The sequence below is a fragment of the Malus sylvestris genome, chromosome 15 (assembly GCF_916048215.2).
Source record: "Malus sylvestris chromosome 15, drMalSylv7.2, whole genome shotgun sequence".
NCBI lineage: Eukaryota > Viridiplantae > Streptophyta > Magnoliopsida > Rosales > Rosaceae > Malus > Malus sylvestris.
In genome coordinates, this window is record NC_062274.1 from 52,479,287 (window position 1) to 52,504,761 (window position 25,475).

Below are 25,475 nucleotides of genomic sequence, written 5' to 3' on the forward strand. Positions count from 1 at the left end.
AGGTCCCTGCACTCACAGCATCATCCTATTCTAGTGCAAAACCCTATTTTTGTGCTCAAGGAATCTCGGCTGCTAGAGTGTAGAAGTTCCTCCTTGAAACCCTAGCAGTCATGGCTTCTTCTTCTTCCTCCACTTCGGAAGATAAGTTTATTTCCCTTTTAATTGTTTGATTGGTTTATTGTAGTTATATTTGTTTTATCTGTGATTCTAGTAACTTGTTGATTTTCAGATTACATCTTATATGTGGTATCAGAGCCTCTCACCTCGCCTAGAATTCAGAATTTCGATCATGGTTGGTTTTGAATATATTGATACAAATCTGCTAGGGAATTTGCAAAGCTTGGGGGTTCGGATTATTGGTAATCTGTTTGAACAAATTCTTAACAAATTAAAGGCATAATTATTTGTTGTTTTGTTTAAATGTCTTTTACTTGTGGATCCTGAGGCTTCCGCTTAATCTTAGAATATTTTTGTAATTGCTTTTCTAACTACAGTTTTGCGGCATGAATCACAAAGATTCATGGCAAAATTTATATTGTGAATGACTGTTGACCAACATATTCAATTAACTTTATGATTTAGATGTCAAGTTACATCATACGACATATTTATACATAAGATGTATGGTGGGTGAAAGATACATTATTCCAAAGATTTTGTAGTTTTTAGTATTCCTTTTCTATCACATGATATCTCCGATGGAGTAAATTTGTTTGGTTGAAGGATCAGAGAGCTCTAGTATGCTGCCATGGTTCATTACCCATGCACTAGGGTTTATGCATCGAGCTTGAACCCCATTATGAAAAGCTTGCTGCCAAGTCTTGCATAATGAATTATTTGCCATGCTTTATTATGGGTTGAGCTTTACGAGATTTGCATATCTTGCTTTAATTTGATTGGTAGTGTTAGTGTTGGGTTTCCTAGGGCTCGCCCAAACCCTAGTGAGCATATCCCGTTCAAAGGTGAGAATAAATTTTGACCCAACGGAAGTAAAATTAGTAAGTTTGCTCATATTTTTTGTTGTTGTCTAAAGCAACCTTTTGAAATTATTTTGAGTTGATGGATTGAATTAACCTTATGGATACTAACTTCGTGGGTGAGCCATTGTATAGGATTTTCATGATTTAAAATTCTGAATTTGGATACCATGACTGTCACAGCCCGTCCCGGAATTATAAATTCCGAGGACGTGAAATGACCAATGTGACCTTACACGGGATCAAGGTGTGTAAAATGTATGACATTTGTTTTACTTTAAGATCCTAAACTAGGGTTAGATTTATATTAGTATATGTTAATTTATGTTAGGGACTAAAACTAGGTTGTAATGTTGTGTTTGGACTTTAGGTGGGGTCCTACACCCTAAATCCCTCCCCATTTCCCGTGTTCTTGTCTCTCACACTCCCTCTTTCTTCCTCAGCTCTCCCTCAGAAACACTCTCTCTCTCTTACTCTCGAACTCACTCGAACTCACGGCAAACACCAAGCATAACCACAATCCTACACGAACGTCCAATCTAAGATCACCATCGTGATCTTGGGAACTTCACGAGCACGGGGGTATAAGTTTCAAGTAAGTTTCATTTCAAAAACCCTAGTTTCTAAAGACCCCATGAATTGACACTGTTCACGAACTTTGATTTGGTTGTGTTTTAGGCCAAACTAAGATCACAGTGAGCTTAAGGAGGTCACGAGGAGGCTCGGAGTGCCTCGTTTGAACAAAATGGACGTCGGGATCACTGGTTTCGAAGTTGGCCGAGTTTTGTGAAATTTGGAAAGGTTTGATCTTGTTGTTTTTAGACCTTAAAACCCTTCCAACGTGATTGTACATGTGAAATGCTTCATTTTGGTATAAATTACGTGAAAAATGGACGAAAAATGAAGAAGAATAGTGAAATTGAAAATTTTCCCAGTTTCCGGCGCCGGCGACGGTCGCCGGAGCTGAAGGTTGAAGGTGACGGAATATTCCGTCAAGTTTGACGGAATATTCTGACGCCGTTAGTTAATTTTAACGGAAACCGTTAGTTTTTAACGGAATATTCCTAACGCCGTTCACTGTACCGTCAGTGTGCCTGGCACGTGGCTGCGCGTGGGCCGCGCGTAGGTCCGTGCCACGTCAGGCGCGTGGGGGCGCGTGAGACCTCCAAAAATTATTTTAAAAATATGGGGATGATCCTGAGGTTGTGTAGGTCACTGTGGTATATTCATATACCCAATTTGAGCATCGTATGAAGAATTTATTACCTAGTTTGGTTTAGGTGCGTTAAATGTGCGTTAAATGATTGTTTTAAGTTATTTCACTTCTAGGAGGAACATATAACGAGGACGAGCACATCCAGGGGCGTCAAGGGGGTTACGACCCGGCGACATATCAGTGAGTGGGCATTGCTTTTTATATATATACCTATATACTCGATTTCCCCAGAAATCAACTTAAATGAAAAGTATGTTGAATTGAAATGTGAAATATGATTTGGTTTGCCATGCATAGAATTTTATGAACATCATGAATTGATGTATGATGCATATATTTGAAATGGTGCTGTGGACGCACAGGTAATTATCAGGTGAGTATTATTACTGTTTATGTTGATGATGATGATATATTGAGCTCATATCCTGCACCATGGTTTAGTGCTTATAGTATTCACCGCATCGCACGCTCGCCTTGGATCCAAGTAGATGCTGGTCGTACAGTCCACGCGGAGTGGGTACGACGGGCCAGTCGTAGAGTGTTAGTGAGATTATGACTGGTGGGTGACCTTAGGTTATTGTATACAGATGATTGATGAGAGAAGCACTAGAGCGAATATTACCATGAGTCGTTCAGACTACATTAGGTGGTTCCGACTTATGTGCAGAAGGCCGGACAGGTCACGCGGAGTGACTCCGGCAGAGAGTGAGATTGATAGATATTGAGCTCTAGGTTCAATCGTTCAGGGCTATTAGAGGGCCTCCGATTGATTATTTCTTTTACCTGATTATATTATGTTAATGCATTCATACTAAACTGTTGAAATTGGCATGGTACATTCTTTATTGAATCTGTTATAAGATTGATGATCGAGACAGTTGAGATATATATGCTATATACTATTTTTCTGGGAAAGTATACAGGTTTTCCAAAAAGGGGTTATAAATGTGGATTCATGAAATGTTTTGGAAAAGCTTTATTTTCGCCCACTCACGTTTTCTGTTTTTCGCCCCTCCAGGTTCTAGTTGATAGTTGAGGCGTTGGTGGCCTACGAGGACTGCTTCGGCGTTCTGACAGACTAAATAAATGTAGGATTCACCCGAGGGTGTTGTAAAATAGTTATGGTCCTACTTGACTGCACCTAGACGCTTATGCTCTGTTTATGTGTGTTTAGTACACTCTTATGCACATAGAATGCTAGGTTGTAAATAACTGCAATTAGTGGTTTTCGTTGACTCGTATTTTATTATTAAATCGTTTCCGCTTGCGTTATGGTTACGTCACGCTCACGTGACGGCCAGCACGTCCTAGTCTTCGGGTTAGGGTGTGTCATTGACACTAACATGTTTTATGCAGGCACACATGTTCATTCATAGCTTAGATGAATGTGTGAACTCATTCTGCAGGAATTAGAAAGGTTTGAGATCCCTTTCAATTCTCAAATCTTGCGTCGTAAGGAGCTTGATCTATATACACATATTAATGCCGTGGCCATTTTGGTGTCACTTTTAAATTGTTTTCTATCTTAAAAGGAGATTTTGATATATCAAAATGGACATGCTAAATGTTGGTATTTTTTTTCACGTTTCTAGACAAGAAATGGATTTATGGTAAATTTTTAAGTTTGATACCATATTGCTGGAATTCTGCAGACTTCCGCAGAATAGTCTGCTTGTGATATTATTTTGACATATCTATGTGACTCATAAATTCATGAAATTTTAGTATGATATACATTGAGATATTTATTTCAAATCTAGAAATTTTGAAGAGCATTGGTTTGAAAAAGAATTATTGGTGAATTTTTAATCTCGGGACTGTCCTGCAGAATGTATGCGGTTTCTGCAGCAAATTCCATTTCGATTTTATTTTAACCCACTTTTAAAATCGAAAAAAAAAATCATGGAATTTTGGGTAACAATAAATTTACATGTCTACTTTATTTCTGAAAATTTTCATACACATTGGAGGAAGATTGAAGTTTTGGTGAATTATTTAGACTCGGGTATGTTTTGCAGAATTTCTGTTGTTTCAGCAGCACAACTTATTTCAAATTTTTTTTTAGTACACTTGTAAAATCTCAAAAATTATGAAATTTTGGGAAATAACAGATTTTTATGTTTACTTTATGTTTGAAAATTCTGATCCAAATCAGTTGAACAATGAATATTTGGTGAATTTGTAATCTCAGGTATGTACTGAACATTTTCTGCTGTTTCTGCAGCACCTCTCTTTTCGAATTCATTTTTGGCTCACTTATAAGATTTAAAAAAAATCATTAAATTTTGCAAAATAGTATTCATATATGTCTAGTTCATACCTAAATTTTTTCATGACAATCTAAAGAGAATTGAGTGTTTGGTGAATTTGCAAACTAAAATAGTACTGCTGAATTTTTTGGTACTTCAAAACTAGTTTTGTTATGTGATATTGTTACACTGATTTGTGCACATCTATTGGTACCGGTTATTATACAAGTTTATGGTTCTAATATGTCTTTATTTTATGCAAATTATCAACACTAATGAATTTTATAGACAACACTGATTAAATTTTGATTTAAAGATGTATTGGTTTGTTTTGCTTAAACCAATGTTTTGTTTGGTCATCAATTCTGATTATGATGATAATTGTCTTTTGAGAGAAAATTGGAAAGTGGCATCAGTTTACTAATTGATTATTTTGGTCCCTATCGAACAACTGAATAACTATGTTTCCTCTTTCGAGAACTCTATTGTTCAATGTCAACAACGACACACTTTTGTGTGTGATTGAATCTTTTGAGAATCATTGAATATCCAACAAAACGGTTATTTAATACTGTTCTAAAGGATTATTCTGAAAAATCAGAATTCTAATTTATATGGTGAATACTTTGTCCCAATGGGAATTTCAGGAAATCACTCACCAATTATAAATTAGTATTATAGCAAATCATAAAGTACTTCTAACATATTTTCATCTGGCCAAAGCTGTTGAAGCTATATGTATTTTGTGTATTTTATGTTTTGGCTAGCTATGCAGGTATTTTCTTTGCATGATTAGTTTCTGCCCAATGGTGTAACAATCATGCAATTTGGAGTTGGTTCGATCCTCCACAACTCATTACTTCCATGATGAATCTTGCAGAATTAAGAATAAGTAGGTAAATTTGCCAATCTTTTTCCTTAATTTTCTGTGAGTTCTAAATTGGATTAAAATTATTATTAAAAAATTGATGTTGTTGAGATATCTATGTGTTTACTTTAATCGACTTTGTTTTAGAATTAAAACATAAATTTTGAGTTTGGATTCTCTTATTAGGTTTCATTTTAATTTATGATCTAATATTGAACACATATGTGGGTCTTCTCTCATACACTAAAATAAATTTTGTAGCCATTGGTTTATCTAATCACTTGTCACTTTTAGATCGATTAATAATGTTGAGATATTGTTCCTTATATAAGCCTAATTTTGATACATATAGATTGGTTTATTATGTCCAAACCAACTATTTTGTGACTCAACAAATTTATTTAAGATTTTTTTTTTTTGTGTTTTGAGCATATTAAAGATTGTAAATTGGTTTTATTTAAATTATGATTAAATCTGAAATTGTGGTAGAGCTTGGGAAATACTGCTGCAATTTTGCATACCTTGCAACGTGTCCTATTTGATTACCATTTTGATAGATTTTCTAACTCCAAACTTTGTAAAAATTTGTCATCTTATATTATATAATGGATCGTGTATACTATCTTTATTTATTCAACTAGCCTATATTTTGTTATATGAAAACCACTTTCTCTAGTGTTTAATATTGCAATTTTGAGTGTTTGCCCAAGGGGGAGAAATAATGTATTATGGGCTTCACACTCATCAATTTTGCATGCTTTTAATGATCATAGTTTTGGTAGATAAAACGTACATTATCATACTTGTTTATATTTTATTTGTTACATATGCAACTAATCTTGTAGGAAATTCAAGAAGGGTTAATGAGTATATTCTGCTCAAAAGTGTTTTACTTATTAATTCTTATATGTTGTTCAAGAAATTGGACTTGTGATTTATTTGTTATTGATTAATAATTAATCTGCTCAGAAGTGTTTTCTTATTCAGTACAAATATAAATCAATGTATAGTGAAACATGAAATTGACAAGATTGCATATACTTCATCTGCTCAAAAGTGTTGAAGTTATATATGTTTGCCCTTGTATTTTGTGTTTTAGCTATGCAAACCTAATATAATTAGTTTCTGTCCAAAGATGATTATGGAATTATATGCTTTTGATGCAATCAGAAAACGTTCCGTTAAAGTTTTCTATTTCTGTCAAATGTTAGATGAACAAAACGGACCAAATGATTTTGTATAGTTTTTCAGTCACAATAGTCACTTCCCTACAAATATCTGGAATAAAGATGTTGAGCTCACAAATTTTATGTTTTAGATCCCATGACTAATGTCTTGCTAATGGGAGTATTGGAAAGGTATCTGTTTCATTTTGTAGACATTTACAAAGTTTTTTTTTACTCTCTTAATCAGTGGGAGTAATAATAATTTATATAATTTTGTCTCTTTTAATCAGTGGGAGTAAGAGATTACCTTTTGTGTTTAAAATTTGAAGTGTTAGTGGCTGATATTTTAAGAGTTTTTGTTTAAGTTTTGTTCATAAGTTTAATAAGAGGTCCTAATTTTGTAAATAGTATGTTATATTTTACTTGTCCTCTTATCATATTATAAATTGACAAAAAATATGAGCCATGCTTTCATGAGGCTCAGTTCAGGAGTTGATCTTTTGCTTATCAACCTGAATTTAACGAATGATGTCAAGCAACATTGTGCTCGTAATTTGATATTCGTGGTAATAGAGTAAACATGTAGAAGCAATTACATGTTATTTTCTATAATCCAATATTTAAACTACTAGTGACAAGTTGTTAAAGGTATAGTTGCAAATTTTGTGGGACTCAGTGATCACCTACCACTTAGCCAAATAAGGATCATGTTCTTGGACACTCAAGTGGGAGAATGTAAGTTGTGAGTGTCAAAGAACATGTGCTTACTGTTTCTTGACATACAGTAACTTGGTCAATCCGAGTTAATGGTTGAGAAAATTATGGAGCCTTATTTGGTTAGGTTTAGGAGTCCTTATTTAGTGCAATTAATTATGAAAACCTTATTTAGTTGACAAAGAGTTCGTTACCATTTAGGACTATAATGAAATCCTAATTGATATGGAATATCCCTTTAATCAGTTAATAGGCCGGATTAAAGGGATGAGCGTCTATATATTAGGAGGTCCATGCACTCACAGCATCATCCTATTCTAGTGCAAAACCCTATTTTTGTGCACAAGGAATCTCGGTTGCTAGAGTGTAGAAGTTCCCCCTTGAAACCCTAGCAGTCATGGCTTCTTCTTCTTCCTCCACTTCAGAAGATAAGTTTATTTCCCTTTTAATTGTTTGATTGGTTTATTGTAGTTATATTTGTTTTATCTGTGATTCTAGTAACTTGTTGATTTTCAGATTACATCTTACAGCACACACATCACCACCACATACCCCAGCGATGCCGCCGCTACCATTGTCATCACTAATGCCACTATCACCATTGCGACTTTCGCTGCAACCACCATTCTCATCACAATCACCGATACCATCTTAAAATTTATATTATTAAAACATTACTACTAAATATGATCACGTTTTCAGTGTCTTCTTTCTCAAATTAAACTACCGTACACACTTTTTTTTTATCATAAAAATGCATAATATTCTTCGTTTTCATTTTGCAAAACATTCCCTTGAAATATTTGCAACATATTTACTTTAACAATTTTAATAAGAGCAAACTATAATTAATCACATTTTACAAGCTTCTAAAAGTAGAGAACAAAACAAAATGCTGTAAATTGTCTTTTCGGGAGATATCTGGAAAGGAAAAGAAAAAGGCAATTGAGAAAAAGAAAGAACAACAAACAAAAAATGGAGAAATAAATACCCTTATGGTAGAAGCCAGCCACCAGCCAGAGTGACAGACAATTTGAATTTTGAGGGTGGCTTTTGTGTTGACTTGACAATCAATTCTAATGACTTTTTCGTTTTCCTTGCTTAATCATTTTCTTCCATAATCTTATATAATTTTACGTGACAAACGATGCTTTACCGTAATAGCAGAAAACATGTATTCTGGTGCGGTTGGAATTTTGCATACGGGGTCTCATGGATTTTTTACTATCTATATCTGTCCCCACTAATCTGATGTTTTACTAGTTGACCCCTCCTTGAACGATCTGCCTCCTTTCATTTCGTGGGCAAGAATTAGACAACATTATCCAAAAAAAAAAGAAGGCACAAGGATTTCGTTGGCATTGCATCAAGTTATCAACTAGGCAAAGAGATCATGAAGCACGTGTTAGAGATCTTAATCAAGTTTAGGCACATTGTTATGCAATTTGCCACCAAAGTGTAGACAAAGCGTAATGGCTAAATATTAAAAATCACAATTTTAATAAAAATCAACTTTATAAAACCAAGTTATATCCGCAAAGGATACTACATACGAAATCAAGATAATAACCATATCACATATATTAAAGTCACTCACTGAGATAGGCTCACAAAACTTCACTAAGTCTCTAGTAATACTAATTTTAGAACTTAAGAACGATTACAAACATTTGGATCAAAGTCAACCCTAGTAATTCAATCAAGAAAATCCGCTAGCCAGATTTCCAATCCATAAATTTCTAGAGTCCTTAAATAATACGTATGATAACATATTAAAATTCAATAACGATCTAATGGTCGGATCCTCGTTTGCTACATTAGTCAAGTGGCGGACCCTAGCGGAACTAGGATCAGCTTGGAAACACTTGAAATGGCCCTCGATTCATGGAACCCTATAAGTGGGTGTTCTCGATTCGACCTTAAAACAAACTCTGACGCTTCAACCACTGCTTGGGCTTTGTACATGAGGTTGATGGGAGTATATTGGTGGCGCTAATCGACAGAGTTAACTTTAGGAATGGCGGATCGCCGCCGAGGGACCATCACACCCACCGGTGCGATTCTTCATGAATCTGAGCCCAAGTTCATCTGTTTTGGGGTGGAATTGGAAGAAGGAGGGTCGTGGAGTGTTTTCCAGGTGGTTGTTTGACGTGGTTCACCAGAAAAATCGATGAAAAATTGTCAAAAGATTCGAAGGGAACTGGGTTGGGTCGGCAGGTCAAAGGGGATCCAATGCTCCTCTCCTCTTTCCCTTCCTTCATTTCTTCTCCTTCCCATTTAGCAGTCTCTCTCATTTCCCTCATTTCTCCTATCTTCTCACTGTTATAGCCACATACGTGGCTTGATTTCAACGGTCATGCTCTAGCAAAGCTGAAGCCTTCTAGAAATGGAGGCCAAATGACCAAAATGCCCTTATCTTTGTTTGTTTATGTCTCATTTGTTACAATTTCGTTTTGCGAACGGTTTTCACTTACGTACTCGTAGGATCGAGCTTTGTTCCATTGTTCTTAGTGTGACCTCGTAAGGTCTACGGATTTTTAATGATTACTGACCAAAATGGAAACTTCGTAATTAGTTTAATTAAAATCTACATTTAATAAAATTAATATGAATTCCCGAAAATAATATGAAATCTCATTAATAAAAATACATAGTTTACAGTAGTGAAATCCAAGAATGGGATTTCACAATCTCCCCCTTATAAAAATTTCGTCCTCGAAACTTTCAATATCAATTCACTATCCACCAATGCAACAACCCAAACAAATAATGATGCACAAACACGTTCACACTTCAGCTATATCCAGGTTTAGCTAACTAAAGTTCGACAACATTGTACCTCAACTCAGAAATATAATCATTGTCGTCTCGGCAAGTCCTCAACACCGTTCTTTGTACAAGCACAAAGAATTCCACTACTAGCAATAATTCATCAATATACTATTAATTCTATTCACAATCATCAACATCCAAGATTCGAGTGAATTTTTTTTTTTAAGAATACATTCCAACTCCATGAAACAATTATTAACATCCACAGGAAAAGGTACTTAGACCTAATACCTAAGCTCTAATACCACTAAAAGTTGTCATGCCCCGATCCCGAGATACGTCCAAGATCGACACGTGACGTCAGCACATTCCTGTCTATTTATCATGTCTCGTCTCCGAGACAAGATAAAAAATAATCAATGATTCAACCACGTAGTAACTTTCTTTTATTTCATGGCTACATCTAACATTTTAGTTAAACTGCCTATGTAACCTCAGACGGTGTCATATCCCGGCCCGGGGTCCACCACGTCCCAGGCTCGTTCCACCACTGTAGCACGATATTATCTGCTTTGGGCCCCGACCACACCCTCACGGTTTTGTTTCTGGGAACTCACACGAGAACTTCCTAGTGGGTCACCCATCATGGGATTGCTCTCGCGCAAACTCGCTTAACTTCAGAGTTCTGATGAAACCCGAAGCCAGTGAGCTCCCAAAAAGCCTCGTGCTAGGTAGGGATGGGAATATACATTTAAGGATCACTCCCTTGGGCAATGTGGGATCTTATAATCCACCCCCTTAGGGGCCCGACGTCCTCGTCGGCATACCACGTCCAGGGTTAGGCTCTGATACCAAATTGTCACATCCCAGCCCGGGGTCCACCACGTCCTAGGCTCGCTCCACCACCGTAGCACGATATTGTCCGCTTTGGGCCCCGACCACGCCCTCATAGTTTTGTTTTTGGGAACTCACACGAGAACTTCCCAGTGGGTCACCCATCATGGGATTGCTCTCGCTCGAACTCGCTTAACTTTAGAGTTCCGATGGAACCCAAAGCCAGTGAGCTCCCAAAAAGCCTCGTGCTAGGTAGTGATGAGAATATACATTTAAGGATTACTCCCTTGGGCAATGTGGGATCTTACAATCGACCCCCCTTAGGGGCCCAACGTCTTCGTCGGCATACCATGGCCAAGGTTAGGCTCTGATACCAAATTGTCACATCCTGACCTGGGGTCCACCACGTCCTAGGCTCGCTCCACCACCTTAGCACGATATTGTCTGCTTTGGGCCCGGACCACGCCCTCACGATTTTGTTTTTGGGAACTCACACGAGAACTTCCCAGTTGGTCACCCATCATGTGATTGCTCTCGCGCAAACTCGTTTAACTTCGGAGTTCCGATGGAACCCGAAGCCAGTGAGCTCCCAAAAGGCCTCGTGCTAGGTAGGGATGGGAATATACATTTAAGGATCACTCTCCTAGGCGATGTGGGATGTTACAATATTCAAATTGTCACATCCCGACCTGGGGTCCACAACATCCCGAGCCCGCTCCACCGGCCCCGACCACGCCCTCACGGTTTTGTTTCTGGGAACTCACACGAGAACTTTTCAGTGGGTCACCCATCATGGGAGTGCTCTCGTGCGCTACTCGCTTAACTTCTGAGTTCTGATGAACTCCGAAGCTAGTAAGCTCTCAAAAGGCCTCGTGCTAGGTAAGGATGAGAATATACATATAAGGATCACTCTCATGGGCGATGTGGGATCTTACAATCCTCCTCGGCACACCACAGCCAGGGTTAGGCTCTGATATCAAATTGTCACATCCTGACCCGAGGTCCACCATATCCCGGGCCCGCTCCATCGCCATAACCCGATATTGTCCGCTTTGGGCCCTGACCACGCCCTCACGGTTTTGATTCTGGGAACTCACACGAGAACTTCCCAGTGGGTCACCCATCATGGGAGTGCTCTCGTGCGGTACTCGTTTAACTTCCGAGTTCCAATGAACTCCGAAGCCAATGAGCTTCCAAAATGCCTCGTGCTAGGTAAGGATAAGAATATACATATAAGGATCACTCCCCTGGGTGATGTGGGATCTTACAGACGGAATCAAGCCATTCGTAGTTTACCATTTGTTAAACTCTGAACTTTTTGTAAAACACTTCCTAGCATAAAACATAGAGCACCACACTACACATCAACCATAAGCCAAACAACAGTTGTCATCTTGCCATTCACACACATATATGCTTTCCAACACCATTATACTAGGGGTGGGCATTTAGAATCGAAAACCGAAATCGAAACACGAACCAAATTGAACCGCACCAAATGGTTTGGTTTTGCGGTTTTGGAACGGTTTTGGTTTTGAAACCGAACTGCAACATAGAAAACGGTTTGGTTTCAGTTTTGGCTTTTGAAAACCGCATCGAAACTGAATCGCACCGCAAATATTAATAAACATTTAATTAAATGTCCATATTAAATTTCATGTTTTAATTGGTTGTTTGTTAGAATCCATGCACTTAGTATGGACACAACCACACTGGAATATCATCATTCATCACTTTCTTTCGTTCATTAACTTCAAGGACCTTTGTTATTTTATACCATCACACACACACACACACACACACACACACATATATGTACAAGGGTGGACTAATCTTGTTATCAAGAGTCGAACAATGATCTAACGAAGTCCACTCATTTGAAGCATGATATCACATATTCTAGTATGAAAGTTTCACTCATGTTTAATGAATTCAAAGTTATTCAACTTGTTTTATGTTCTACTTTGTACGGGACACCTTTTTGTTGCACAAACATATTTTAACATCACAACTGCATGCAACATGCTAATTGTTTATATAACAAATGTCTTTTTCCTATTGCTACTGGGAAATGCTTATTAATATGTTTAATTTCAAATTGTACATTTTTTCTTAAAAACCAAACCGAAACCGTTTGAAACCGCACCGAACCAAACCAAACGATTTGGTTTCATTTCGGTTTTGGCTTCAAAACCGCACCGAACCAAACCGCAAACAATTTTGGTTTCGGTTTTGGTTTCACTCAAAACCGCACCAAACCAAACCGTGCCCACCCCTACATTATACAATCACGTCAATTAATAACTCGTACAATACACCAAAATACAGGGCTAGAGCAACACAGTTCGGTCGAAGCCTACATCTCTTAAGCTTTCTCAATTTAGACTGAATCCAACAAATCAAAGAATGTGATTTCAGACCACTCAGCGAAATCCAACAATATCAGGTTCTGGATCACTCAACGGAACCAAAATACAAAGAGGGATTTCGGAGTAGAAAGGGTTTCGAACCTCTCAACGATATCTGAGTGGATACGATTCCGGACCACTCAACTGAATCGTAGAGTATAATGGATATCAGACCACTTAACGAAATCCAAAGCAGGATACGATTTTGGACCACTCAACGGAATCACAGAGCATGAGAGATTATAGACCACTTAACGGAATCCAGACGGAGCAGGGAACCGGACCACTCAAAGGAACCCTAGCGGAACCCAGTTTCGGACCACTCAATGTAACCGAGCGGAAGTCCAAGAACCATAACAATGGCTCGAAGAAACAAGATATGAATCAAATTAGTTTATTCGGAACGACTCAACGAAGCGAGAAATGAAATAAGATTGAAGCAACAAATCCTCATGACAATGGGTTCACGGTCCGCTACTAGCCCTCACATTTCATAAACAATTCAACATGCATTTCAAATCACATTTCACAAATATGTCCAATACACAACTCAAATCACATTTCATAATAATATAGCAATGGCTAAATATTAAAAATCACTCTTTAATAGAAATCAACTTTATAAAACCAAGTCATATTCGCAAAGGATACTACATAGAAATCAGGCTCATAAACATATCCCATATATTAAAGTCACTCAAAGCTTCACTAAGTCTCTAGTATTACTAATTTTAGAACTAAAGAACGATTACAAACATTTGGATCAAAGTCAACCCTAGTAATTCAATCAGGAAGATCTATTCGCTGGATTTCCGATCCATAAATTTCTAGAGTCCTTAAATAATATGTATGATAACATATTAAAATTCAGTGACGATCTAACAGTCCGATCCTCGTTTTCTATATTAGTCAAGTGGCGGACCCTAGCGGAACTAGGTTCAACGGTGGAATTTCATCAAACGGATGTCAAATATGAAATCAGATTATCAAATTTAGCCTAGAAAGATAAAGTTGGCCCACTGGCCACGCACCGCATCACGTACTCAATTTTCCAACTAACTCAAAAAATTACCAAATTTTACATGTACATCTCAATGAGGGAAACATTTCTCATACATTGGTCGAAGCCCAATTCGGCTTGGAAACACCTGAAATGGCCCTCGATCCATCGGAACCCTAGAAGTGGGTGTTCTCGATTCAACTTCAAAACAAACTCTGAAGCCTTAACCACTGGTTGGGCTTTGTTCCTAAGGTTGAGGGAGTAGATTGATGATGGTAATCGATGGAGTGAACTTCAAGATTGGCGAATCGCCGCCGAGGAACCACCGCACCCACTGGTGCGGTTCTTCATGAATCCAAGCCCAATTTCATCGGTTTTAGGGTGAAATTGGAAGAGGGAAGGTTGTGAAATGTTTCCAGGTGGTTGTTTAACGTGGTTCACCGGAAAAACCAACGAAACATTGTCACATCTCGGCCCAAGGCGGATCACTTCCCGAGCCCGCTCCACCACCGTAGCACGATATTGTCCGCTTTGGGCCCCGACTATGCCCTCACGGTTTTGTTTTTGGGAACTCACACGAGAACTTCCCAATGGGTCACCCATCATGGGAGTGCTCTCGCGCGCTACTCGCTTAACTTCGAAGTTCCGATGGAACCCGAAGCTAATGAGCTCCCAAAATGCCTCGTGCTAGGTAGGGATGAGAATATACATTTAAGGATCACTCCCCTGGGCGATGTGAGATGTTACAATCCACCCCCTTAGGGCCCAACGTCCTCGTCGGCACACTACGACCAGGGTTAGGCTCTGATACCTATTGTCACATCCCGCCCCGGAGCGGACCACTTCTTGGGCCCACTCCACCACCGTAGCACGATATTGTCCGCTTTGGGCCCCGACCACGCCCTCACGGTTTTTTTTCTGGGAACTCATGAGCAACTTCCCAGTGGGTCACCCATCCTGGGAGTGCTCTGGCCTCCTTCTCGCTTAACTTCGGAGTTCCTACGGAACCCGAAGTCAGTGAGCTCCCAAAAGATCTCGTGCTAGGTAGGGATGTGAATATACATTTAAGGATCACTCCCCTGGGCGATGTGGGATGTTACAATCCACCCTCCTTAGGGGCCCGACATCCTCGTCGGCACACACGCAACCTGGGCCGGGGTGTGACAAAAATTGTCGAAGAGTCGAAGGGAACCGGGTCAGGTCGGTGGGTCAAAGGGGATCCGGTGCTCCTCTCCTCTCTGCCTTCCCTCCTTTATACTCTTTCCCATTCGACATTCTTTCTCATTTCCCTCCTTTCTCCTCTCATTTCCCTATTACAGCCACACATGTGGCTTGATCTCAACGGTCCTTTATATTTGTTCATTTATATCTCATTCATTATAACTTCGTTCCGCGAACGATTTTCACCTACGTACTCATAGGATCTTGCTTTGTTCCATTATTCTTAGTGTGACCTCATAAGGTCTACGAATTTTTAACGATTAATGACCAAAATGGAAACTTCGTAATTAATTTAATTAAAATCTAAATTTAATAAAATTAATATAAATTCCTAAAAATAATATAAAATCTCGTTAATACAAATACATAGTTTACAATAGTGAAATTCAGGAACGGGATTTCATAGTTAATCCAAATTGAAGATGTCACAGGTTGTCAGCACAATGTTGTTTACTTATCCAAACTAAAGATGTATTGACAAGAGAGTAAGGATAATTAGTGTTTTTCTCAGAGTTGTGAGAAGGGTTTCTCGTAGAGCAAAGATTTTTACATAGAGCGTTTTGAGTTGGAAGAAGTCTCTAAGTTGCAAATCCTCTTGTATTTATAGGGATGAATTTCTTGATGGCCAAGTCTACCGAATAGTATCATTACGACAATATTCCAATTCTTCGACATCTTCTCTGAATACACTTGGAATTACTCTTTCCTGAAACTATATCGCCGCCAAGTCTCACTATCTTTGACTAGGATTTTGAACTTAGATTGATAATGCAATTGACTCATCCTTTATCCGGAAACAAATCTGATTCTCAATATTTCTCTCATCCAACAACTTAGAATATGTAGATTGAGTGCATACAAAAGCAGGTACAAATAGTACCGAAAGCTCTTGTCATCCTTTCGAAGGCCAACAAATGTGCATGCACACGTTGGCATGTACGACATCAGTCCAAACCCATATAGACCAAGAAAGCTAAATCCAAAGAACTTGCCAAATTATAAGGATTAGTTATAGTACTTGCATGTATTTAATATAATCATTATATGATAGTTAAGCATAATTAATGCGCATATTGTATGTATTACAATCATCATTTAACCATCAAGATGATGATTGTATTAAATACATGTAAGTATTGTAGTCTAGTCTCGATTTATAATGTAGGAGCCACAATTGGATGGAATAAATGCAGAAGGTTGTAATAGGAGAGAGAATGAATGAGAATGAGATAAATCATGTCTCCTAATCAATCTACTCTATACTTTTTAAGTATTGGATTACAAATTGTAAGGTAGGAGACACAATTAGGCATATCCGTAAACAAAGAATTGGAATATTTATATATTCAGTATGTGTTAGTAAACGCGGAGGAAGTATAAAGGTACTCCTTCTCCTGTGGTAATTATTCACCAAAATACTAATGCAATTTCCTAAAACATTAAACATAGTTTTTATTAATTTCATTATTTTGAAGAAAAATAATCAAATGCAAGTGTAATCCCAAATCCACCAACCAACTTTTTAACTTATTTGAAAGTACTTTTAAAATGGATAAAAGCGTTTCTGCTGAAAATGTTCTTGAACCAATCTTTAGTTAAAATGCAAGTGAATCCTTAAAAAACACTTAAACTGCTTTATGCAAGAAACACATGACTGATGATTCTTGTAAGAAACATTTTAAGTGTTTTTGGAACTCAAATATTTTCGCTAAAAACGCTTTCAGTTATTTTAAAAGCACTTCCAAACGAGGCCTTTAACAATGCATTTGAAGCCTTAGGATTAGCAATTGACACACGAGACAAACTCAACTTTCACCCAATTCATAAGAAAATGTTAAAAATACGTATTCTGAGCATATTCACTTAACTAAAATTTACGCGCAATTAGCATATTTAAGAGCTCCACTAATGGCGCAATTTACGCGGGAAAAGGTTAAGAAACTGGGATTAATTAACTTAACCCAATGCTGTAAGGATTAAGCATAATAAAGTGATTTAAGTTATGGGATACTAGTTTGACTTTGCATGCTCACAAAAAGTTGGGAAAAAATGATTAACTTAATCCCAACATGCTAAGCTTAAAACTTATCCAAATGACTGTTTGCTTGAAGTAGATGGACGGTTAGGATGGGGTCTGGTTGGTCTGGTTGGTCTGCTCGATCATCATCAATGGTCACGGAGCCACCAGTCTGGTAGTACTACTTTATCTGTTTGTCGAGGGAATAAGATCGTCTTTCAATTATGCTTCCACGCGCTTTCACGTGCTCCAATCATATGTGTCGTAAGTGCGGTTTTGGCAAGATTGGAATATGGCGCGTGGCTGAAGAAAGAGCATATTACCCAGACGATGCATAATTCGAGAGATTTTTTAGTATGCTCATAACACAGGCACATATATTATATGTCATCATAAAAGTAGAGGGATATTTGAAAAGAAAAAGCTTCTCACCACTTTTATAATAACATATAGCGTACCACAATGTGTTCTAACCATATTAAAAAATCTCTCTCATGATTGCATGAATGATATTTTCAATCGTTATATTTTAATTATTATATTTTTAAATAAAAAGTTAACGGTTAAAAAATTCAGAGAATCCTTAACTCCAGATCATCTTATTTACGATAAAAAATCCTAGCATATATATGGAAGAAAAAGTAATATTTCAAATTAATGATGCATGTCGGTACATATGGTGTTCTTTTTCAACCCAGATTATCTCGAGTTTAAATCCTCCTCACTCCTCTTAACACGATCAGAGTTATAATATCATTTTGTAATAAAAAAATAATAATATTTCAAACTAATACTATAAAAATAACATTGGTAGTCCAATTTGCTCTCGTTTGTGCACTAAGTTCGACTCCTCATCTCTACAATTTTGGCTATATATTAACCAAAGCAAGATGCTTGTAGTTTTAGTCGGCTAGAAGATCATTTAACCTTGCACCTGAAGCTCCGAGTTTGGTTCTTCCCTCCCCACCATAGCTGGTACGACACTTTATCATATTCATATGAAAGCAATAATGATAAAATTATCAAATTTGTTCATTGGGAACATGAGTGGAGGAATTTATATTTAAGATAATGCTATTCACACACCTATTTTTAACTCCTACAGACCCTTGTTAATTTTTTACAATTAATTCATTCAATCTGGCGGTCAGAAAATTGATAGGAGTGTGTGAATAGCGCTACCCTAAATATAGGATCCAAACTCAAATCCTACCATTGGGCATTGCATATGAAGGTTCCATAACAACGGGTGAAATCACGATAAACAAATTGTGAAAGCGACATGTTGTAACAAAAGAAGTTGTAGCAGTACTTCTGAGACATGTTTGCATGATATGTTGATCAAATTTGACCACCGAAATTGGTCTTTGATGAAATACTATTTCTGTACATTTGATAAACTTTGGTCGACACCTACTTTCTACGTACAATATACCGAACGAAACCGTAAAACCCTTCCAATGACGCTCTATCTTGAAGCAATAGCATTGCATTTAAATTATGTACAAATTTGCGTGGAGATGGATCATCCGGTGGCACCAAACACCACATATGACTTAAGATATTATTATCATATCAATAAGATAAAACCTGCAACGCAACGCATCCACGACTTCGTTGATTGAATGGAAAATTCAAGGACTAGGACCATCTCATACATATGAAAGCACAATAGAAACTTTATGGTCATATAGAAATTTTTTACTTACTATTTACAGTTGAATAAGCCAAACTTCTTAGCGGTCTTTCTTTTTTTGAAGCAGTTCCTGAGATTCTAGGGGAAACAGAGACAAAACCCGCATCCTGTACAAGATCAATCGAGAGTCAAAACAGATAGAAATGTCGCTTTCCATGACCCTATAAGAACTCAAATAATGCTACTTCCTCAAATTCAGGACCAACGATATAATATTGAACATATTGTCACTAATTTCATCAAAATAGCAGTTTTAAGTTTGAGGACCTACACACCCCATTTTGCGGTTTAAGCGTAACTGAGTCTGTCCTTCAAATGTCAAACACTGCCTCATGACACATGAAAGATGACGAACTGTTCGTATTTTTTGGAGTTCAATGCATAATATCCATTTTCAATGCATATGCTCAACAGAAAATGTTCCAATATCCATCCAATATACGATAACGAAATTAGGATTTTTTTTTTTTTAATCAAGTTTGAATCAACATATTTTAAGCACAGAGATCATAGATTCATATGTAATGAGGGGCTTACGATAATTTATCTGCAGCATTAAATATTGGAAGCTTTCGCAACCCAGCACCTCCCCATTTTGTCCTTTGAGAAGAAATAACTTGCTCAGCCTCTGAACCTGTTGCTGTCAAAACAAACTGGAAACATCTACGGTTACGACATATGTGAATAACAAGAACATAGTCAACTTTTATGTAAAGAGTCAATTGCTAACAAAAAAAAAAGAAAAGTATACCAATGGAAAGAGTATTGCCATAAATCCATAGCTCACAAGAGGTGAGAAAAAGAGTACAGGCAGAACGCAAGGGCTCCCTGCACAACCATTGAGGACATTAATAACTCCAAACATATAAACAAATGTGTTTTAAGTACCTAAAAACATCTAGAACATATTCCATGTGATATGCTCTTGAAGTCAAAATATTGCATTTCAAGAGGGAATTTGAGGCACCATTAGATAACTGTCTTTGTGCTCGGCTTTTATTTATTTATTTTGCTTTTAGTCTTGCTTACAACCTAATTTACCAAAAATTAAGACACAATCAGTACTTTAACTATTATCCCTTTTTTCCTTTCAAACCAAACAAAATCAAGCATCGAATACAGTTGATTTTCAAATAAGTGAAAACAGAACTGACTGCAAACACAAAAGTGAAGGCACATGATAAAGGTGTCAGCTTTGGTAATTATGATTACACAAGCATGGGTCATGAGGTAGCTGCAAAAGTAAAATTCTAAGTGAAGATCTATATCAGAGTATAGTTTTCCATGTGGAAATAATCAGCGTATAATGTGGCCCAGGAAACTGTACATGATAAACAATCGTTCACTTGAAGGGGAAAAAATGCATATGAAGTATGAACTGAAAAATGACACCAGAATGGAAGTATATTTACCAAAACCAGCAAAAAATGCCCAATTAGATTCAAAGAAATCCAGCCTTTTTTCAAGACGAACTTCAGTAAAATTCCATTTGTACCTAAAAGAGTTCAAAAGGTGCATTAGCACACACTTATCTAGGCAATTAGTGAGTGCAACATATTAAGCCAAAAAGTTATATGCACCACATACTCGAAACAGTAATACGCATACATCCAGGACAGAAGCAGAAAATTTACTGCCTTCCCCACATATGGTATATATCCAGTCACATATACCTGCAGAAGCCATCAAGTCTGTCATCCAAAAAGTGGCACATAAGCCATGGAGCATATTTCAATTTGAAAATAAACTCCTCTCTCTCTATCATTATCTAAGTCTAATAAGTATGAAATCTAATTCCTGTTCATCCCTCTATGAATCCATACACCCAATAAATACAGAATAAAAGAAATCTATACCTCTAGGAAGAAACAGTTCAAAAGAAGTAATGAATACACCTGCTCTCCTATACCAATCATGACCCTGCAGATTAAACAGATGCATACACAACTCATGAGATATATAAATATCTATTCAGCAAGAAATGTCGGAAATAATAAATATATAAAACAATAACATTAATAAAAAACTTAAGCTCTATTTAAGAATAAGTTACTTACCCTTCTACGCCAGCAGGTCTTTCCAAACCAACATCATTTTGTCTGACAGGATCCAATGTGGTTGGCGCGGATCTCCCCATTGCAGAAAATCCATACTTAGCAATGTCATTGTACCTTTAGTTAAAATAAAATTGTAGATTTGGATAATCACATAGTAGAAATTGGAAAAAGAAAGGCATCGGGAAGTGGAAATGTAAAGACATGCAGAACTTTAAACAAAATATCATATTAAAAACTATAGTCACTCCAATCCTGATAACCACTAAAGGATCATGGTGACCTCCAGAACTTCAAACATTCTGCATTGCAAGATATAGATGTATACCTTACCTGGGCTCAGTTCATACCTATGGTAGTTAAAACAGAATCAAGTAAATAATGTAGGGGTAAAACAATTAAGCAAAAGGGGGTAATTTGGTAGTACCAGATGTTGCTCAGGATAATGCTGAATACGTACAGTGGGTAGAACCAAGTTACCTGCAAAGCAAAAATAAATAAATGAACATTATGTATTCCGTGAATTGAGAAAGGAATTAAATCCCTTCAGTGATTCAGGCATCTATAGTGATAAAGAAATATATTATAAGTTAATAAACAAACCGAGATTACATACCAGTACAATAATCAGAAACAAAGAATTAAACATCCAATATTACCTGACGCATACACTTTCTTTGGCCACATCACGAAGATTACAAAACTTAATTAGGCAAAACATTACACAAAAAATACATATTCATCCATTTTCCCACTAAGAAATATTCAATAGAATGCCATCCGTGCACAAAATGAGGATCTTAAATTGGCTGCATACTTACATAAAAGAGTTGTACGAGTCCATTCCGCAAGACGGAATAAAATTTCAATGTACCAACAAATGAGCAGAGTTCTTGAGAACTATATTCTGGGCATCTATCAGGTAATATCCAGTGTAGAGTTGGGATGATGACTGAGTTAAGGATAATTATACTGCAAATAGACAGAATAAGGAAATTGAATTTCAATACTAACGCATGCAGATTTAGAATGTACTTTGTCCAGCAAAACACTGAAAGCACTTTTATAAGTAGCTTCTATGTTACATGATGTCTATGAAGAGGTAATACTGGGAAATGGAAACTAGGATAACCAGATATAAGCATCTAAAAGCTTGACAGCATCGAGAGTAATAGGAATAAGAGTCCAACTTCAGCAGAAAAAGAAATAACTAGGCCTATATAGATAGAAAAGTTGAGCCAAACTGTGACAAAATCATTAATTTAACTGATTCATTTAAACCTCAATAATATTGGGCAAAAGAATTGGCTATATCAACACATTAATCAAGTTCATTCAGTCTAGTTCACTTTGATGTCAAAAGCACTCTCTTCACCAATGTGGTCTTGGAAAACATAGGAAAGCTAAAATATTGATTTCTTGAACGCAGCAACACAAAGAAACTAACTCAGAGGGTCAAATAAGCCCTAAAGGGGATTACTAGAAGAATTAAAAGTTGTGAAACAAGAGAGAGTAAAGTGGACAAGTAATCAACCAGGATCATAAAAGAAAATAACATTACCCAAAAGCATTATAAAATTTCTTAAGAACCAAAATTAATCATTATTTACCATCCAAATTGAGTATGTTTTATTGTTTAGTGTTTTTTAAATTTTCTTGTTTACAGTAGTTCTTCTAGAATCAGAAAATATACCACACGTCATTTCCACAACAGTTGGGATAGGAAGGTAGTTGATTATTGTAATGGTTTATGTCCAGTGTTCAATTAAAAAAAAAATCAGGCATTTTTAAAAATTTGTGGGTCCAACGGGTGAAAAAAACATAAACTGCCTGAAAACACCATTCCCGTGATTATACCAAACTTGATTATCCACAGTCCATTATCAATGAAGCGACGATTAACAATGGGTGTATAATGCATTGAATACCAAACTTCTCTTAAGCCGTTCTTCGTATGAAAGACAAAAGTGTTAGAGTTATAAACAAACAATTAGATAAAGCGCACCTTTTCTTCTATCATTCTAATCCCTCTACTTTGAAGTTTGATCAACATTATTCATAGCTTCTACAAACAATTATTTTCCCTAGACCTAAGTCCATCTTAGTACAATGAACCTCGATTTCTTCCCTTTGTCCATCCTAAATTGACACCTTTCCATCCTTACCAGATGAAATAGAAAGAATGCAAGATCCAAATTTGAATACCAGTTGCTCATCTTTGCAGAATACTTCGAGGGTAGTAGATTGGTACAAACATTCTCAACCTTAGTATAATCATTTAAAGGTGGTTATTTTAAGTAGTTCTTCACATTTTTCACACCTCACAGAAAGATCAACAAAACCCAATTTGCATCTTATATTGAGCACCCAAAAACTTCGCCAAAACAATCAACGTGAACTTCTACGGTCTAAAAACTACTCGGAAGGGGCACAAAAAAAAAAGAAAAATTGGAAGATGTCTATGAAAATATACTATATGACTACTCTAGAACATCATAATCAACAGAAATATTTGAACTGTCGAAAAATACAAGCAAAGCACAACGAAATTTTCGCAGATTTATAGCCAATCCTTGTGTCATTGCAATGTCTTCATGACTCATCAGAGAGAGAGAGAGAGAGAGAGAGAGAGAGAGAGAGAGAGAGAGAGAGAGAGAGAGAGTTACCTTCCTAAGAAAATGAAGCCGTTTAATAGAAAACACTGTCCTGTTCGTATCATAAGCTTTCTCGACCTGCCATTAAAAATTAAAGATAATAAATAAAATGTTAATTATGCAAAAGAAAGCGAATTTTCTTCTCTTGCTTGTTCCGTTTTCTCGGCAACCAAACAAAAAGTAAAGGCAATTGAACCGAAATTAATCAAAATAATTAAAGCGTGCGATTGAAGTAATTATTGGAGAGAGAGGAGAGAGGAGAGAGAGAGAGACCGGTGGCAGAGGATGAGGACACGGTGAAGGCAGCAGGCCTCTCGGAATCCCTCGAGCCAAAGCAGCGTGGCTTGCTTTGATTTTGCTCTGAAAGCGTTTATCCATGGCTTCGTAGCTTCCATTCTTCTCAGAATTAAGTAGACTGATGAATTAGTTTTCTGCTGTGACTGTGACTCTGACAGAGACGGAGGACGGAGGGCCTTCTGTTCTTGGGAGAACCGGGAGGAGAAGGTATCTTCTTATATACGGTGCGTCACGTCAGCAATCATTATTTGGTGCCACCAACAATTGGAAATCGTTAATTACATCTTGCACCCTCTTTACTCTTTAGTTTTACGTTTTGACCATTCTCTTTCAAAAATTAAGCAAAATAACCCCCAAAGTTTGATTTACCACAAAAAAAAAAAAAAAAAAAAAAAAAAGCGTGTGTTGTCTTTGTAGATAAAAGCAAGGACACAAATTAGCAGGCAATACACTTTTGTTTACAACACTTGTGGTACGCATATCAATTCACGCACATATTTTCCATGAGTTCACGTTGGGATAACTTGGAAGTTTTAGTGGAGAACCGGCACAATTCAAAATTAAAAAATTAAAAAAAATCTTATGATAAAGATATTGTGTTGTGATTGGCATGAGTTTTTATTAACGAAGATGATGTCATCGGTATAAATCAAAATTAAAAGGTCTTATGAGTTAAAATCATTGAGTAGTTCAATTCCAACTCTAACACCAATTGAAGGGGAGGTGGGTGTGTTTACGAATGGTTGTTCCATCACTTTCATGTTTCATGCAGTTCAATTATTTTTCATAATATATTGGAATCTAAATAGTTTTAGATTAAAATGTTTATAAAAATAAATTAGGATAATCTACATGACATTTATATTTTTAGAAGTTATGGGGAAAAAAAAATTTAGGCTAAATTCATTCTTTAATAATTTCGAACTATAATTTTAAGCTAAAATCATTGGAAGAGAAATCCATTTTTGGGTTAGAATATAAATTTTCTGAACTAGAAATTTAGGTTTTAACCCCAATCATTAGAGTTGCCCTAAAAGAATTTTTTTTTTTTTAATTTTTACCAATCGATATTTTCTACACTAATTTTTTTTCCAAACAATATTTTCTAGACTAAGGGGGAATGAGGTGGGCTTAGCCTCACATAGAAGTAATGTGGTTCAAATTCGCCTTTAGTAAGAATCAAACCTAAGACTTGATGAATAGTAATAGAATAATGCTAGAGAGACCAAACTTGGAGACAAAATTTACAAACTAAATGATGTAACAAATAGCAATGAGCATGTTTATAACGTTTAAGTAATTATTCAGTCATCAACTTTCAGTCATTTAATT

The 25,475-nt window shown here is 36.7% G+C and overlaps 1 protein-coding gene and 1 long non-coding RNA gene across 3 annotated transcripts; one reads left to right on the forward strand and one right to left on the reverse strand.

Annotated features, from left to right (window-relative positions):
• Nucleotides 1–1,669: 1,669 nt before the first annotated feature.
• On the forward strand, nt 1,670–3,421 carry LOC126605174 (uncharacterized). The gene is made up of 3 exons (XR_007616861.1): nt 1,670–1,778; nt 2,307–2,373; nt 3,212–3,421. It is a non-coding gene; the product is annotated as an uncharacterized LOC126605174 (long non-coding RNA).
• Nucleotides 3,422–18,711: 15,290 nt separating this feature from the next.
• On the reverse strand, nt 18,712–24,347 carry LOC126605037 (protein EI24 homolog). 2 transcript variants are annotated; one of them, XM_050272392.1, is made up of 12 exons: nt 24,120–24,347; nt 23,859–23,924; nt 22,014–22,164; nt 21,620–21,672; nt 21,196–21,309; nt 20,995–21,058; nt 20,726–20,811; nt 20,551–20,633; nt 19,890–19,966; nt 19,676–19,791; nt 19,152–19,245; nt 18,712–19,032 (listed from the first exon to the last, which is right to left on the reverse strand). In XM_050272392.1, the coding sequence occupies exons 1-11, from the start codon at nt 24,239–24,241 to the stop codon at nt 19,179–19,181; spliced, it is 999 nt and encodes a 332-aa protein (XP_050128349.1). In that variant the 5' UTR covers nt 24,242–24,347; the 3' UTR covers nt 18,712–19,032; nt 19,152–19,178. The 2 variants fall into 2 exon arrangements, with proteins under 2 accessions (XP_050128349.1, XP_050128348.1); XM_050272391.1 differs by having other exon boundaries at nt 18,712–19,245.
• Between the last annotated feature and the right edge of the window lie 1,128 nt (nt 24,348–25,475).

Bases quoted from the DNA above. Each gene is read 5' to 3' on its own strand.
- LOC126605037 (XM_050272392.1), bottom strand. From the start codon at position 24,241: ATGGAAGCTACGAAGCCATGGATAAACGCTTTCAGAGCAAAATCAAAG. The intron at 19,792-19,889 runs GTATACTTTTCT...AGATGTTTCCAG, and splicing joins TGGCAATACTCTTTCCATTG to TTTGTTTTGACAGCAACAGG. The intron at 19,246-19,675 runs GTAAGCCCCTCA...GATCTTGTACAG, and splicing joins AATGCTGCAGATAAATTATC to GATGCGGGTTTTGTCTCTGT.